Source organism: Ctenopharyngodon idella, chromosome 17 (genome assembly GCF_019924925.1).
Source record: "Ctenopharyngodon idella isolate HZGC_01 chromosome 17, HZGC01, whole genome shotgun sequence".
In the NCBI taxonomy this organism is placed as follows: Eukaryota; Metazoa; Chordata; class Actinopteri; order Cypriniformes; family Xenocyprididae; genus Ctenopharyngodon; species Ctenopharyngodon idella.
Window position 1 is genome coordinate 7,116,449 of NC_067236.1, and position 19,202 is coordinate 7,135,650.

The 19,202-nt window shown below is 38.4% G+C and overlaps 1 protein-coding gene across 28 annotated transcripts in view; it reads left to right on the top strand.

Annotated features, from left to right (window-relative positions):
- Nucleotides 1–16,742, top strand: part of LOC127498068 (CUB and zona pellucida-like domain-containing protein 1) — a 29,135-nt gene extending 12,393 nt beyond the window's left edge. For 26 of the 28 annotated variants that reach the window (XM_051866982.1, XM_051866991.1, XM_051866988.1 and 23 more), the window contains 3 exons: nt 15,196–15,587; nt 15,707–15,969; nt 16,057–16,742. In XM_051866982.1, coding sequence (XP_051722942.1) covers nt 15,196–15,587; nt 15,707–15,969; nt 16,057–16,088 — 687 coding nt within the window. In that variant the 3' untranslated portion in view covers nt 16,089–16,742. The remainder of the gene's footprint in view (nt 1–15,195; nt 15,588–15,706; nt 15,970–16,056) is intronic. The other 2 variants (XM_051866992.1, XM_051866983.1) reach the window with 2 other exon arrangements.
- Nucleotides 16,743–19,202: the final 2,460 nt, after the last annotated feature.

Consider the following 19,202-nt stretch of genomic DNA (forward strand, 5'->3'; position numbering starts at 1 on the left):
TGTCAGACAGGACAGCAGATGTCACCAGACCATCGTGTGTGGGTGAAATATCGTCCTCAAGGAGATGATTTTTCGAATTTAATATAACAATGCACAATCATAGTGACACCGATTGTGTTAAGCATTTACCGTATCTGAGAGAAATGTAGCAGCGCATTGATCTGACAGTCTCTTCATAGGATGACTGCAAACGGCAAAAGCCAATTGATGACACGACGATTCTCTGCTGTTATTTTGGTGGTTTGCTTCACAATGTGAGTAGAGGACTCTTTTACTTCACTGTCCCTTGTTGGTAGACATTTTTTTAATTTGCCCTATATGTTTCGTCTCCTGCATCTTGAATCTCGCGCCGCCTGAGCTGACTGGAATGCTTTTGGTTGTCATGACAATGACGTATTTTAGGGCGGCTATATTTCGCGTTCATTTACACTGAACCAGAACAGTATCAGAGTCGCCTTTGATACTAGGGGCTGAGGTGGGTCAGACCCGGCGTATTTTAGGTCTGCTTTTATGCGGCATTGCGTCTTTACACTGAATTCTGTGCAGACACAGACCCGCTTTAGAGCAGCCTTAAATCGTCTGTGTAAAGATGCCTTATGTAGGTCAGTTGATAAAACCCTCTTCAATTTTATTTGGAAAAACAAAATACATTATGTTAAGAAGTCTGTAATAATGAATACGTACGAGTATGGTGGGTTGAATTTTCTTGATTTCTCATCTCTGAACAACACTTTCAAAATTAATTGGATCAGACAGTTTTTGTGTAATCCAAATTCAATTTGGAATTTTATCCCTAATTACTTCTTTTCCAAATTATGCGGTCTCCCTTTCCTATTGATCTGCAATTTTTATATTGAGAGAATCCCTTACAACTTATCCAAGTTCCATAAGCAAGCATTACTTGCATGGTCATTAATTTTTAAGCACAACTTTTCCCCTTACCAGTACTTTATTTGGAACAACCGAGATATTGTATATAAGAATAAGTCTTTGTTTTTTAGTAATTTTAACTGTTTCTCAGTTATTCAATTCAGAAGGTCTTATTTTAAAGTATGAAGAATTTGTATTTATTTTTATTTTCCAGTAACTCCCAAGGAATTTTCCATTGTAATAGACGCTGTTCCTAAAGGAGTCGTCATGCTTCTAAGGGAGTCTGTTAGATCATCCAGCGCTTTACCTGTTTCTTTAGACATATTTGAACTCCCAGTTGGAAAACTGTGCTTTTTCTAAATTTATTCACTGTAATGTGCTTCCAGGTTTCTCTTTATCTTCAAAGGATGTACTGTTTGGCTTCTTTAATATACAAAAAAACTAAAATTAATGAATACTTTATTATTAATCTATTATTGCTCCTTGCAAAATCTCACATTCACCGCGGTAAATTCACTCACCAAAATCCTTTATTCATTGTCTTTAGAAGAGAGGTCCAACATCCAAAATATTTCATCATCTAAGAATCTTAAAGCACTTAAGACAATAAACTTGTTTCAAGTATTTAATTTATTTCATTAAAGTTTTTTTTTTTTCTTTTCTTTTTTTAATATATACAGGTGCTGGTCATATAATTAGAATATCGTGAAAAAGTTCATTTTTTTATTGTAAATTATTTTAAAAAATGAAACTTTCATATATTCTAGATTCCCTACATGTAAAGTAAAACATTTCAAAAGGTTTTTTTTTTTAATTTGTTGATTAGAGCGTACAGCTAATGAAAGTCCAAAATCCAGTATCTCAAAATATTAGAATATTTACATTTGAGTTTCATTAAATGACCATCCCTACAGTATAAATTCCGGGTATCTTTTGTTCTTTGAAACCACACTAATGGGGAAGACTGCTGACTTGGCAATGGTCCAGGAGACAATCATTGACACCCTCCACAAAGAGAGTAAGTCACAGAAGGTCATTACTGAATGGGGTGGCTGTTTACAGAGTGTATATCAAAGCATATTAAATGCAAAGTTGACTGGAAGGAAGAAATTGGGTAGGCAAAGGTGCACAAGCAACAGGGATGACTGCAAGCTTGAGAATACTGTCAAGTAAAGCCAATTCAAACACTTGGGAGAGCTTCACAATGAGTAGAATGAAGCCGGAGTCAGCGCATCAAGAGTCACCACACTCAGACATCTTCAGGAAAAGGACTACCAAGCCACTTCTGAACCAGAGACAACGTCAGAAGCATCTTACCTGGGCTAAGGAGAAAAAGAACTGGACAGTGAACAGTGGTCGAAAGTCCTCTTTTCAAATAAAAGTAAATTTTGCATTTCATGTTGAAATCATGGTCCCAGAGTCTGAAGGAAGACTGGAGAGGCACAGAATCCAAGCTGCTTGAAGTCTAGTGTGAAGTTTCTGAAGTCAATAATGATTTGGGGGGGCCGTGACGTCTGCTGGTGTTGGTCCATTGTGTTTTATCAAGTGCAAAGTCAATGCAGCCATCTTCCAGGAGATTTTGGAGCACTTTATGCTTCCATCTGCTGACAAGCTTTATGGAGATGCTGATTTCCTTTTCCAGCAGGACTTTAGCACCTGCCCACAGTGCAAAAACCACTTCCAAGTGGTTTGCTGACCATGATATTACTGTGCTTTATTGGCCAGCCAACATGCCTGACCTGAATCTATGGGATATTTTCAAGAGAAAGATGAGAAACAGTCGATCCAACAATATACAGATGATCTGAAGGCTCAATAGTGCCTCAGCAGTGCCACAGGCTGATCACTTCCATGCCACACTTCACTGATGCAGTAATTTGGGCTAGGAGCAAGTCATTTGCTGTAATATGTCCTGCCGATCAAGTATTGAGTGCACAAAAGAACATACTTTAAAGAACTTGAACTTTTCTGTTTTGCAAATCCATTTTTTGATTGATCTTAGGAAATATTCTAATATTTTGAAATACTGGATTTTGGACTTTCATGAGCTGTACGCTCTAATCATCAAATTTAAAAAAAAAAAAACTTTTGAAATGTTTTACTTTACATGTAGGGAATCTAGAATATATGAAAGTTTCATTTTTAAAAATAATTTATAATAAAAAAATGAACTTTTTGATGATATTCTAATTATATGACCAGCACCTGTATATATATATATATATATACAGGTGCTGGTCATATAATTAGAATATCATCAAAAAGTTGATTTATTTCACTAATTCCATTCAAAAAGTGAAACTTGTATATTATATTCATTCATTACACACAGACTGATATATTTCAAATGTTTATTTCTTTTAATTTTGATGATTATAACTGACAACTAAGGAAAATCCCAAATTCAGCATCTCAGAAAATTAGAATATTACTTAAGACCTATACAAAGAAAGGATTTTTAGAAATCTTGGCCAACTGAAAAGTATGAACATGAAAAGTATGAGCATGTACAGCACTCAATACTCAGTTGGGGCTCCTTTTGCCTGAATTACTGCAGCAATGCGGCGTTGCATGGAGTCGATCAGTCTGTGGCACTGCTCAGGTGTTATAAGAGCCCAGGTTGCTCTGATAGTGGCCTTCAGCTTTTCTGCATTGTTGGGTCTGGCATATTGCATCTTCCTCTTCACAATACCCCATAGATTTTCTATGGGGTTAAGGTCAGGCGAGTTTGCTGGCCAATTAAAAACAGGGATACCATGGTCCTTAAACCAGGTACTGGTAGCTTTGGCACTGTGTGCAGATGCCAAGTCCTGTTGGAAAATGAAATCTGCATCTCCATAAAGTTGGTCAGCAGCAAGAAGCATGAAGTGCTCTAAAACTTCCTGGTATGCATTGACCTTGGACCTCAGAAAACACAGTGGACCAACACCAGCAGATGACATGGCACCCCAAACCATCACTGACTGTGGAAACTTTACACTGGACCTCAAGCAACGTGGATTGTGTGCCTCTCCTCTCTTCCTCCAGACTCTGGGACCCTGATTTCTAAAGGAAATGCAAAATTTACTTTCATCAGAGAACATAACTTTGGACCACTCAGCAGCAGTCCAGTCCTTTTTGTCTTTAGCCCAGGCGAGACGCTTCTGACGCTGTCTGTTGTTCAAGAGTGGCTTGACACAAGGAATGCGACAGCTGAAACCCATGTCTTGCATACGTCTGTGCGTAGTGGTTCTGGAAGCACTGACTCCAGCTGCAGTCCACTCTTTGTGAATCTCCCCCACATTTTTGAATGGGTTTTGTTTCACAATCCTCTCCAGAGTACGGTTATCCCTATTGCTTATACACTTTTTTCTACCACATCTTTTCCTTCCCTTCGCCTCTCTATTAATGTGCTTGGACACAGAGCTCTGTGAACAGCCAGCCTCTTTTGCAATGACCTTTTGTGTCTTGCCCTCCTTGTGCAAGGTGTCAATGGTCGTCTTTTGGACAACTGTCAAGTCAGCAGTCTTCCCCATGATTGTGTAGCCTATAGAACTAGACTGAGAGACCATTTAAAGGCCTTTGCAGGTGTTTTGAGTTAATTAGCTGATTAGAGTGTGGCACCAGGTGTCTTCAATATTGAACCTTTTCACAATATTCTAATTTTCTGAGATACTGAATTTGGGATTTTCCTTAGTTGTCAGTTATAATCATCAAAATTAAAAGAAATAAACATTTGAAATATATCAGTCTGTGTGTAATGAATGAATATAATATACAAGTTTCACTTTTTGAATGGAATTAGTGAAATAAATCAACTTTTTGATGATATTCTAATTATATGACCAGCACCTGTATATATATATATATATATATAGGTGTATGCATGCATATAGGCCTTATGTGTATATGTATAAATTATGCTTTGCCTTTATTATCATTTTATTGTATGTAACTTTTACATTTTTGATATGTACTTGTATTTTTGATTCCTTGGCATTAATAAAAAATAAAAAAAATAAAAAACATAGGATGTCTAGTGTTTATTATAATGTCTATGTGTTTACAGCTCACTCAGGGCGGGTCTATGCCAAAACGGCAGTGTCCGTCAAGAGTCGTGGGAGGGGCCTGTGCAAATTTACGTCACTTTGCCAAGAATCTGTGAACTGCTTGATCTGACAAAGTGCTTATGATTTGTGGTGATTTAAAAAAAAATGCACTGGGTGGATTTTTATCATTATAGGGTGGTTGTGTAGACACACTGCCAACAGACATTTATGTCCAAACACCATGCAAAAGTGAATTTTGCACCCGATGTCCCCTTTAAGAATTTTTAGATATTTGTACTTGAAATAAGACAAAAATAAGCATTTTTGCAGCGTAAATGAATGAATGAAGTATTTAAACATCTCTTACGCTTTAAAAAGGGGGAGGAGACTGAAAGAAACTCTAGGTTTAGTGAAGAAAACCTGCTCCCGACCAGGTTAGGTTCACAGAGTAAGTTACCATAGTATAAGTTATCTCTCTTTCAGAAACAGGCTTGACTTACCCTGCTTTCTCGGGTTTGACTCGGTTTTGAAACGGAAAACTCAGAGTTTACCTTATTTCAGGGTTAATATACTCAGAGTTTTCACTTAACCTCCTTTCTGAAACGGGCCCCAGGATCCGTGTTTACATTTTAACATAACCCCATATCCATAAACAAACTCATATAGAGACAGACAGTACTCTGTCTTCACTCATTTTCATTCTTTCATATTGACACTTTTAAAATAGTAATATTTATATTTTTGTCATGTTCGTGATGTTAAAATATTTTCATCAGTACAAAATGACCAAGGTAACCATAGTTTCTTTTGATGTTTGACCCTGGCTTTAAATGTTCTCAGCACTGAAATTAGATATTGCTAAATCTAGTTATTTGAGTGCTGCTATTAATGTATTGATTCTTGAAACAAGTAACAAAACAAGCTGCAAACCTGTTTTTTTTTTTTTATCCTTTCGCACATAAGTTTAAAATATTCTGGCTGACCCCCAGCGTGAGTTTTTTAAGGCGACCGTTATTTAGAACATACCACTTTATTGTTTCCATGGTGACGCGTCATTGCTTTTCACGTAAAACAGCACAGCGCTGTATGACTGATGATCTGCTTTTATTTCATTTTTCCTTTTTTATTAAAAATATTCACAAATTTGTTAACTATAGCATGAAATATCCGATATTCCGATTGTCAAATATGTGCAAGTGGATGTGTTTTGCTGTTTAAACACCTTTATAACGTAAATGTTAGTTTGCGCATGTTAGCAAACATGTTAGTTTGCGCCGCACAGAGAACGTCTCAGGTTATGTATGTAACCATGGTTCCCTGAGAACAGGGAACGAGACTCTGCGTTTGCAAACGCTATGGGGAACGTCACTTGACTCGGTGTCTGAAAGCCAACTATCCAATAACTCCAATGCCTATTGGCTGGCGACAGCCTATGATGTCATACGGCGCGACCCGGAAGTATAAAAGGCGCGCCTGGGGAAGCAGTCATTATCCGTCGTCTTGAGGGACTGTTCAGCAGGCAGCCCGAAGCATGGCAAGGAAACGCAGAGTCTTGTTCCCTGTTCTCAGGGAACCATGGTTACATACGTAACCTGAGACGTACCCTTTCAAAAGGGAACTTCTACTCTGCATTTGCAAACGCTATGGGGAACGATATACCCACACCGCCATGCTTGAGGAGAGTGCCTGCCAAGAAATATGGCTGAGACAAAGGCTCCAGAGCAGTTAGAGAACTGCTTGGCAACTCCCCCTCGGGTCACACCAGGCTGTCAGTGACAGCATTCCCTTTGGCCAACAGCCCAAGCTGAACTTCAAGAAGGCCTTCCTCAGAGGTCCTACAGAAGCTGCTAAGGCGTCTGGAACCAGCTTTTCCGAAGAGAAAGCGATCCCTTTAAGGGAATGTGACCAAGGAACCGAAGGGAACCTCGGCCAGTCACTAGAGGGGAATGAAGTCACCCCCAATGCAACCAGGGAGGCCAACCTGGTCTGTCACGAGACAAACTTAGTCTTGGCCAATCCTGTCTGAATACAGAGCCTCTAAAACGCATTCTTCATAGAAGATAGTAAGTAAGAGTGACTGCAAAGAGGCAGAAACAAACTCAAACCCACACGTAGAGATGGGCATCCTGGAGAGCAGAACTCAGCTAAGTGCTATGAACCCTCGTATTGAGAGGAGTACAATCCACTCATCCTAGGATCTACTCAGTGCTTAATTAACACACTGAGGAGGCTGTGCGCTAGAGAACCCTGATCCAGGGGAGCACAAACCAGCCTGAGGCTGAATTTAGAAGGAGGCCTAATTAAGGCCTACCACTATGATCAGCTTAGGGAGCTAAGCACTATTACAAGGGAAAAGGGAAGTACGAAGCTCACCTAACAGGTAGACAATGCAATGGGCACATACTCATGGAGGCCGAGGAGGGGCCTACAGCATGATAGTAGTTATGTGGAAACGGAAGTCTTATACAGAAAGTGGCCTGGTTTTAAGGGCCACCCTGAACACCTTTCTTGTTTTTCTGGGGTAGACAGACGACTTCAATGGCAGCATAAGAGGCTGCAAAGTGCCCGCATGACAATCCACCTAACACAATCCAAGGAGCAGTGCACTCAGTAAAAAGCGCCTTTTACTCTTTAAAGCAAGAGGAGTGCAGCATACGCCAACACGTATTAAAGAAGGCCTGGAGGGGCCTATAACCTCAACAGACATGTGGCATCAGCTCGTGGCAGTGTTTAGGCCCCAAGGACGATAAACAACCAGACAAAAAGGAGGTTGGATTTATCACTTAGGCCTCTGGCCAACGAAAGTGTATACAGATAAAAAAAACAGTCGCAACTTCTTCCTCCTCCATTGCCATCTCCTGCTCACGGGGGCTAGCAGCCAGAAGAACACTCACTCCTGGATCCGATGATGTCAGAGATAAGACATCATCGTCATCCAGGAGCTCATCCCCGCCAGCCGCCGCCAGAGGTTGAGAGACTGTGACACCTCTCTCAAACTTGGCAGCGAGCTCCACCTGCGAGCCCCATGAGTGCAGCCGCTGCTCTGCCTCGGCACGAGCAGGGCCGGACCCACCAGGCGCAGATGTTGACGCCTCTTCCCTTGAGAAGAGGGCCAGGCGGGAACGGAGCGTTCGAATTGGGAAAACGCTCACAACTCTCACAGACACAGTGGCCATAAAGGAATGGACATGGTTAGCAATAATACTTAGGTAGGCCGTGGCATTTAAACAAAATTGAGACTCATAAGACCAGTCAACATTTCTCTAATCTTCTATTGTCCAGTTTTGGTGAGCCCGAAATTGTAGGCTCAGTTTCCTGTTCTTAGCTGACAGGAGTAGCACCGGTGTGGTCTTCTGCTGCTGTAGCCTATCTGCTTCAAGGTTCGACATGTTCAGAGAAGCTCTTCTGCAGACCTCGGTTGTAACGAGTGGTGATTTGAGTTACTGTTGCCTTTTTATCAGCTCAAACCAGTCTGGGCTCCGTTTCCCAAAAGCATCATAAGCCTAAATTGACCGTAGAGACCATTGGCGGCAATTGTTCTAAGACCAACTTAGGCCTACAATGCTTTTGGGAAACAAAGCCCTGGTCATTCTCCTCTGACCTCTGGCATCAACAAGGCATTTTCACCCACAGAACTGTCACTCACTGGATATTTTATCTTTTTGTGACATTTCTCTGTAAATGCTACAGATGGCTGTGCACGAAAATCACAGTAGATTTAGTAGAATAGTAGTAGGTAGTACATTTGCATATATCTCTTTGTGTATTTTTTTATGTGTGTCATGATAGGAAAGTAAGCCACATTCTCTCGACTCAGGTTTGTTGAGGAAAATTTTTAATAGCATGAACAAAAATTACATTTTCATATGGTGCAGATTAAGCACTATTTGAAATTCATGGAGTATGTGTGGAAAGGTTTAATTAGCCTTTATTGCAAGCTTTGATCATTAGGCTCTGTGTCAACTGTGTCAACCAATATATCCATAAATTTACACAAAATGTTATAAAACACATTCAGCTGTGTCTTTTCCACGATTAAACTGTTTTAAAGCTTTTCCCAGCACAGGCTCCAGGATATTGATGCGTCACAAGGAAATCCTTCTTATGATGGTTTTGAGTATATAAGTAATAACTGAAAGTTTGAAGACAAACTTGATCAGCAGAGAAAGATGGAAGCCCCGAATTTCCTTCTCTTTCTGTTTCTAACTGCCTATCAAGGTAAGATTATCATTCACTGGAGAAAATTTTATATGGAAAATACCTGCCTGCTTGAACATCATTTGTTTTGCTTAAATGATATATAATTTCTTAGTTCATAGTGCTGACTTTGCAGATATTATATGCAATTATGAATAAAAAAACATTTAATACATTGCACATACTGTACAGAAAGACAAGTTTTACTTTACATTAAATGTTACGTCTGTATGTCATATTACAGCAGATACCTTTGGTTCATGGACAACAGGTAAATATCATTTAAAATTATACATTATATACTGTATAACATGGCTGTTTCATGCATATTTTTATACAATGTTGAAACACCAATTTACATGATTTATTTATTTTGTTTTTAAAGATGGAATGTATCACACTGAAGGTTCTTCAGGTATCTATATCTACAGGTGCTGGTCATATAATTAGAATATCATCAAAAAGTTGATTTATTTCACTAATTCCATTCAGAAAGTGAAACTTGTATATTATATTCATTCATTACACACAGACTGATATATTTCAAATGTTTATTTCTTTTAATTTTGATGATTATAACTGACAACTAAGGAAAATCCCAAATTCAGTATCTCAGAAAATTAGAATATTACTTAAGACCAATACAAAGAAAGGATTTTTAGAAATCTTGGCCAACTGAAAAGTATGAACATGAAAAGTATGAGCATGTACGGCACTCAATACTTAGTTGGGGCTCCTTTTGCCTGAATTACTGCAGCAATGCGGCGTGGCATGGAGTCGATCAGTCTGTGGCACTGCTCAGGTGTTATAAGAGCCCAGGTTTGATAGTGGCCTTCAGCTCTTCTGCATTGGTGGGTCTGGCATATCGCATCTTCCTCTTCACAATACCCCATAGATTTTCTATGGGGTTAAGGTCAGGCGAGTTTGCTGGCCAAATAAGAACAGGGATACCATGGTCCTTAAACCAGGTACTGGTAGCTTTGGCACTGTGTGCAGGTGCCAAGTCCTGTTGGAAAATGAAGTCTGCATCTCCATAAAGTTGGTCAGCAGCAGGAAGCATGAAGTGCTCTAAAACTTCCTGGTATACGGCTGCGTTGACCTTGTACCTCAGAAAACACAGTGAACCAACACCAGCAGATGACATGACACCCCAAACCATCACTGACTGTGGAAACTTTACACTGGACCTCAAGCAACGTGGATTGTGTGCCTCTCCTCTCTTCCTCCAGACTCTGGGACCCTGATTTCCAAAGGAAATGCAAAATTTACTTTCATCAGAGAACATAACTTTGGACCACTCAGCAGCAGTCCAGTCCTTTTCGTCTTTAGCCCAGGCGAGACGCTTCTGACGCTGTCTGTTGTTCAAGAGTGGCTTGACACAAGGAATGCGACAGCTGAAACCCATGTCTTGCATACGTCTGTGCGTAGTGGTTCTTGAAGCACTGACTCCAGCTGCAGTCCACTCTTTGTGAATCTCCCCCACATTTTTGAATGGGTTTTGTTTCACAATCCTCTCCAGGGTGCGGTTATCCCTATTGCTTGTACACTTTTTTCTACCACATCTTTTCCTTCCCTTCGCCTCTCTATTAATGTGCTTGGACACAGAGCTCTGTGAACAGCCAGCCTCTTTTGCAATGACCTTTTGTGTCTTGCCCTCCTTGTGCAAGACACAAAAGTCTTCCCCATGATTGTGTAGCCTACAAAACTAGACTGAGAGACCATTTAAAGGCCTTTGCAGGTATTTTGAGTTAATTAGCTGATTAGAGTGTGGCACCAGGTGTCTTCAATATTCTAATTTTCTGAGATACTGAATTTGGGATTTTTCTTAGTTGTCAGTTATAATCATCAAAATTAAAAGAAATAAACATTTGAAATATATCAGTCTGTGTGTAATGAATGAATATAATATACAAGTTTCACTTTTTGAATGGAATTAGTGAAATAAATCAACTTTTTGATGATATTCTAATTATATGACCAGCACCTGTATATCTATCCGTCCATCCATCCATCCATATCTATCTATCTCCTTATTGGGTCATATGTCACACACTAACACATAACAGTACAAAATATAATGACAGTTCTTCTTCAAAATAAGATTATTTTATAATGCTATAGATTAGAATGGCTTTATGCAATAATAATTTGATGTTGTACCACCATTGGGTCATAGACAACAGGTAAAATATAATTTAACATTACACATTGATTATATTAACATGGCTGTTTTATGCATATTTTTATACAATGTTGAAACATCAGTTTACATGATATATTTATTTTGTTTTTATAGGTGACTGGCAGTATACCACTGAAGATTCTTCAGGTATCTGTCTGTCTATATCTATCTCCTACCTTTATTGGGTCATATGTCACACAAAATATGTCATCTTATGATGTAACAGACTAACATATAACATTTAAGACAAAAAATAATAACGACAGTTCTTCAAAATAAGATTATTTTATTATGCTAGATAGATTAGAATAGCTTTATGCAATGATAATCTGATGTGTTACCACCATTGGTTCATGGACAACGGGTAAATATCATAATATTATACAATATAGAGTGTAGAGCATGGCTGTTTTATGCATATATTTTTTTCAATTTACACAATATATTTATTTTGTTTAGGTGACTGGCAGGATCCCACCAATAGTTCTTCAGGTATCTGGCTGTCTGTCTGTCTGTCTATCTATCTATCTGATTTGAGTCATATGTCACACAAAATAGGTCATTTGGGAGGAGTGTGGTAAGAGACTAATATGTAACATGTAAGAGAAAATACAACAACAGCAGTTCTTCAAAATTAAATTATTTTATTATGCTAGATATATTAGCTTAAATTAATGGCTTTAAGCTATGATAATCTGATGTTCATTTTTTTTTTTTCCTTTGGTCAGGAAAATTTTATGTTTTAAGTTGTGAGACTGTCTTTTTTATTCTCTTGTTTTCCATGTTTATGTTCAGAATCATGTGGTGGCTATCTGACAGATTCGATGGGCGAATTTTTCAGCCCCCGGTACCCAAATAACTACCCTGATTACTCACAATGCACGTGGACCATTCATAGCACAGGGAACAGGATCGTGTCACTGACCTTCAACGATGTCGCGTAGGACACTATTTGAATTTTCTAATTTTGGAACTGAGAAAACTAAAAATACTTAACTTTCAGATTTCCCTTTTCCAAGAAAACATTGCTACAAAATATTTATATGGTGGATTACCATAATTACATTTGCTTTCTCATTTTGTTTTCTCTCTTTTCTGCCTGCTAGTTTAGAAAAGTGCTGTGATTACATCAGAGTGTATGATGGTCCTTCCACCCTCCACCCTTTACTGGACGATATACGAGAGTACAGGAACCAGTCTTTCAAATCAAGGAACAATAGTCTGACAGTGTTTTTCTACAGTGATGGCAGTGTAACAAGCAGAGGATTTCATGCAAACTGGGTCTTTGAAGGTAAGCAATTCAAAGAGATGAGTAGAACTTGATCTATATGATATTATGAATTTCAGCCTCTCGTAGTTTGCTATGTCAAATTTCTAGTGATTGTTTCATAATTACAATTGTGACAGTTTTTTTTTGTTTTTTGTTGTTGTGTTCTCCATCTTGATGTGAAGAATCATGTGGTGGCTATCTGACAGATTCGATGGGTGAATTTTTCAGCCCCCGTTACCCTAATAACTACATTAATAATGCACAATGCACATAGACCATTCATAGCACAGGGAACAGGACCGTGTCATTGGCCTTCACCTATGTTGCATATGCACTTTGAATTTCTTAATTTTGGAACTGAGATACTGAAAATGTGGGTAACACTTTAGAATACTGTTCCATCATTAATGAATAACTACACAGAAACAAATGAGTAACACAATATAAACACTCTAGTAACTACTATTAACTAACAAGAAACTCTGATTAATGAATTAGTAAGTAATAGTCGAATGTGGTCATTAACTATTAATAACTACTATTTTTTTTCATACCTCCCAGAGGACTACTAAGAACTGCTATATACAGGTTCATAATTATCATGAAAAATGCATAATATATAATTAATTCTAAAGTGAAGCTCATGGTAACCCACTAGTAATGACTCAAGTATTATCAAATCTTTCATAAGGAATTACTAATTATTTGGATCAGTATTCTAATCATTGTAAGCTTTTAAGGTTTTTGTAAAGTATTGGATAGTAATCACTCAGGTATTACTGCATCCTTCAGAAGGTACTACTAATTATTTGGGTCAGTATTCTAAAGTGAAAAGCATGATAACTCCCTAGTAATGACTGGGATGTCATTGAGGTTTTTGTAAGGTTTTGGATAGTAATTTATTTCTGATGGATTGTAACACTACTGATCCAAATAATAAGTAAATCCTTTAAAAGGATGTAGTAACACTTGAGTCATTACTATCCAATACTTTACATTAATGATAGAACAGTATTCTAACGTGTTACCAAAATGTGTTGTAACAGTGTAACTTTCAGATTTCCCTTTTCCAATGAAACATTGCTACAAAATATCAATATTAGTCATTCTCATGTAATTATGGTTCTAATGTGTGAGTAGAACATAGCATTGAATAGGTGTACAGTATGAGTGTGTTTGTGCTTTTAGGTAAAGATTATGTGTGAAAGTGTATTTGAAATGTGTCACCACATGCAGAGTATCTTGTGAAGTGCAATAGAACATTGGAATGGATGGTGTCACTGAGCTATTTCATATTTATTGTAATTCATTTCGTAAAATATCACCTGGACAAATGAACAAATATGGTTAACAAAATATATGTGCAAGGCATCTTTTTGTGAGAATTGGCCACACATAACCTTTCACAGTTGATCAACTGTATCCACAGCATCTATGGTGCAAAATTTACCAATGGTGCTGTTTTTCTCCTCTTTTCCAACATGCCTGGACACTGTTGATTACTGCTATGTCATGTATTTTGGGGCATCATGATTACCAGAATCTCACCCTCAGTGTGGAGGACACCTGTATGGTTCTGGGCTGTTTTCCAGTCCAAACTACCCAAGCTATTACCATGACAATGCCTACTGTGTGTGGTATCTCTCTGCTCAGCACAGACAGAGGATCTTCCTGTCATTTGTTGATGTGGAGTAAGTGAGAGATCAGCTGTGATTGATTGAATTGTGGTAGAACTAGAGGTAGATCTTATGTTTGGTGGAACTAGTAGTGATACTTATATTCGCATCTACTAGCAAACGTAACTTTGGATTGGTGAAATTAGAGTTTGTGCAGTAATGACCTGCGGGTGGAACCAGTTATATGGCTTGTTTAATTCAAATGAGGTTAAAATGTTTTAAAGATCTATTTCTGATTCTTTCAGATTGGAGCGCTGCTGTAACTGTGACTACATCTCTGTACATGACGGCTCCTCCACTGGTCATCCACAGCTGGGAAAGATCTGCTTCAATGACACCACCAACCGGCTGTTTCACTCTTCTTCACGATACTTGACAGTTGTCTTCAGGAGTGACTACTCTGGTGTCAGCCATGGTTTTAAGGCCCTTTTCACAAGCTCTCTGACTGCAGATGAAGGTAATGCCCTGTGAAGTAACTCTAAAATATAACAACTTTTAGATGCTAAACAACTGTAAGTATTATAAAACATTCAACAGCTTTGTCTTTTCTGAATTTAAATAAATTAAAAAAAAATTACATTGGAATTCTTTGTATTGCAGGTCGTGTGAATTGTTCCTCAGACAACATGGTCATTGTCATTCAATGTTCTTACCTCAACTCACTTGGGTTGAATGGAAATGACCTGTATGTGGATGATCATCTGTGCAGACCCACTATTACCAGTTATGAGGTTGTGTTCAGCTTCCCTCTCGACACGTGTGGAACTGCCAAAGAGGTATGATCTACATGTGTCAGATCCAGCATCTCTGTTTTCCTTGGCCAAAATTCAAAAAAATAAGTCTTGATAGCTTCTTGTCAGCTTTTAATGCTTGAATTTTCTCTGTCAGATCAGTTAGACACCATAAATGTATGCACCATTTAGGGGCATATTTACCACACAACATCACCTGCTCTCTGTCTCTCTCTCCTAGATGATGAACGGTTATGTGTCCTTCACCAACAATGTGCGGGCATCTCAGTCTCAGTTGGGTGAGATCACTCGTCAGTCGCAGTTCCTACTACACGTGGGCTGCCGAATGGAGCCGGACACTATAGTCCAGATATTCTACAGGGCCAAGGAGATCATCGATGCCAACATCACAGGAACAGGCCGTTTCGATGCCAGCATAGCCTTCTACACCTCCAGTGGTTTCTACCAACAAATTTATGACTCTCCGTATGAAGTCAATCTGAACCAGCTTCTGTATGTTCAAATTGAGCTAAACAGGCCTGACAACAGCCTGGATCTCTTCCTGGACACCTGTGTAGCGTCTCCAAATCCCAGTGACTTCAAAGACCGTTCCTATGACCTGCTGCGTAACGGGTGAGACAGTATTTGTAAGAATTTGCACTAATAGTGAAACAAGCTATTGTACTTATAATTCAAATTCAATTATCTTCCAAATTCAGATTTCTATCTCAATTTCTCTTCTTCTTTTGTAGATGTCCCAGAGACAACACATATTATTCCTACACCAGCGGTCAGCACTATTATGCTCAGTTCAGTTTCCGGGCTTTCAAGTTCCTCCGGACTCATGCCTACGTGTACCTGCAGTGTAAAGTGATCATCTGCCCCGATAATGATTACAACTCTCGCTGCCGCCAAGGATGCCGCTTCCGTCGCAAGAGATCCCTCGACAGCACCTACCACACCAATACTGTGACGCTGGGGCCAATCAAACTCAAAGGTCAGAGGCCAATAGCAGGTATGTTTTCGAATGAATTTACCTGTCAGTGTTTGATGTTTTAATATTGAGCCTTTTCTAATGGTTGTCCTTTCACTGTCATTCAAGGTGTACAGGAGTCTGAGAAGCCAAAGGAATGAACTGATCATCTTCTTTTTGATCATCACCCTAATCCTTATGTCACAGACACACCTTACGTGACATCTTACTAATCAATCTTTATTAACCACCCAGCAAATTAATCTAAAGACAAGTTGAATTTTTGCAATTCAATAAAGAATTTCTAAACAGCTGTTCTTGTCACTGTTGTCTACAATTGTTTAAATTCACTTTTTCTGAAATAAAACAAGATAATGCAAGGTAGACAAAAGGAAGACAAAAGACAAAAAAAACCATGACATTTCTCATTCAAACCCTGTTACATTTAAATGCTTCGGGATGTTTGGATGTTTCATTTCTGCATTAAAATTCATGTTGATATTTTTTGGAAGATATAAAATGTCAGGGTGACTTCATTGTTAATCAATAGCCCTATTTGAAAACTTTTTTTTTTTTTTTTTGAAAAGTTCAAAATGAACATATGACATCAACATTAATACAAAGATTGCATAAAATACATTTCTAAGAAATTTCAATGTGTTTTGAACTAGATTTGAAAAAGATTTTTCCATTTGTTTATTGTAGATACAAGTGGCAAGGCCAGAAATCTCCACCTTTATTCTGTTTCTCTATCCAATGATATTATATCAGTGTGTATTTTTGAATAAACAATCCCAAATAAAAACCCCACAGAGGCTGTGTTTTTCCCCTATACGCTTAAATGGTGTCCGAAACCATAGCGGACGTTATCGAGTACACTCATTCAATCTCATAATGCACCGCAATACCGAGTGTACAACTGATGTAGGGTGCTTCAAACAGAAGGCTGCATCATTGTGAGGTTGCGTCATTCCTAGTCCAGTCCTTCAGAGACTTGTAGGTTAGACTCCTCCTCCTGCGATTTGAACACAGCCAGATACTTGAAATGCTGAATATCTTTGGAATCGGTTCATTTACAGGAACAGTCCAAACGAAACTAATTCACCAAAATGAATCGGGCTTTACATCATCCACATGCTCAAGCGCAATGGGTTGTGGGCAATATTAGCCGTTAGACTGTGCACGAATCCACACTTTGAAAATCTACCAAACATAGTAGACCATCCATGGACTTTTGCCACACTCTTTGAGATACACGCATTCTAATCTCACATACTATTTAGGATGGATAGTATGCACATTGGAACACAGGGACAGAGTAGTCTATATGATGAACCGATTCACTGGGATGAATCTAATACGAGAGAACAGATGAGGAAGAGGAAGATCAAATTGATTCAATAAAATCAATTGGACTTGGACTACATATAAGACAGAGATGATAGTTGGTGACCTCCGCTTGCTCCTCAGCAAAATAACAGAGATATGACATTAAAAATAGAGATCGTTGTGTTACACCTCTAATAGAAGCTTGGTACTAGTAGAAAATAGTGATGGGAGAAATTTATTTTTTTCTGGTATACAGCTGCCCGTTTGAGAAGCGCCCGACAACACATGACGTTCTAATCTGAGCTGTTCACATCCTCATACTGAGAATTATACATTTCTATGGCACCACTATCAACGCGTAAATGAATCTGCAGTGGTCACGTGGTACATATAGGAGCTCTCAGAAAAATCCCAGCTTACAAATTGTAATTACGAGCTCTATGAGGAAATCTCATAATTACGGTAATTACAACATGGCATGAACGCACCTTTTCATATACGCTCCGAATCACTGGTTTGAAACAAATGACCCACAAAGGTTTTAAAGCTTCACAATGCGTGTTTCAAAAATGGCCATCACTAGTAGAGAACTTTTTTGAAAGAAGCTGAGCTTCTTTTCTCAAATCTATATATGTGGTTGGGATAAAACAGTGTTTTGTACTGTACACCACACACTGAATCTTGCAGGAGCTCTTTATCCACAGCTCTCAAGCCTAAGTTGTTGTTACCATGGAAGAAACAATGGTGGAATGAGACAAAACCACATGATATGGACAAATAATCTGCACAGATCAGCTATAGTGCTGCACACTGCACAATAGCGATCCTGACTCTCCAGAGCCAAGCAGATCTGTTACATGCACGAAATCAAATTATTACCCCTGCTGAAAAAAAAAAAAACCCAGCTAATAAATCAACTAAGACCAGCCGAAAGTTTAAGTTCAATTGACAAAACTATACAAATCCACCCTGGTTTAGGTCAGGGGCCTATACCATTAAGCCGTTTTAGGTGGCTAACCAGGTATGTTGAGTTTAGGGGGTTTTAGGCACCTTGAAAATGTCTTGGCTTTTAGCAGTGTTCATGTAATTATTATACCCCTAATCCATTACACACGTACACTTTATCAATTATTATTAACTACTTAGTTTAAATGAATATAAATATAGTCATAGTCACAGTAATACAGCACATTTTACCAATTCCGAACCACTTTAATCTTAATAACTACTATTAATTTTGTATTTAAGCATTTATAAGTGATATATAATTGTTCATGACAGCTGGAAGTGAAAAACACCTTATATTCAGGTGTGCATTCATTATAATTATTATAATTATAATTATTAAGCAGGTTTTCTTTTACAGGCAAAATGAGCCAAAAAAAAAAAAAAAAGAAAAAAAGAGAGCTTTAACTCAGACTGAGAAGTCAAAAATTATTAAATGCCCATGAGAAGGATGCAATACTAATGCAATACTAGAAATTGCAAAATTAAGGCATGACCATTGGACAGCGAAATGCTCATTGGGTCAGCAGGGTTCATTTTTAGCCCATCTCTGCAGATGGGCTAAAAATGAACTTCCAAAATTTACTGCCAGATTCTGGAAGATAAATTCTTCAAACATTGGTATAAGAGGATGTGGTGCTGGTCCTTCAAGAGTCACTCTCAATCTGTCTGTCTATAAAGCCTATAAAAAAAATCAGTCTTCATGTATTTTACGACACTTCAGCTTGTGATTCGTATTAAGTGGGGGGCATATTTTAGGATTCTTTACCTAACTTAAGTCTCTGAGATCCTGACTTCTGGAGACTCCAGGTAGATTGCAGTTCTGGAAAATGTTGGCGCTGGAGACTAAAGGGTTTCTAATGGTTTCACACTTAATTCTTCACCAAAACTCCTTAGGTGAATTAGTCTTTTCTTCTCCACCTGTTTTTGTCTGACCTCGC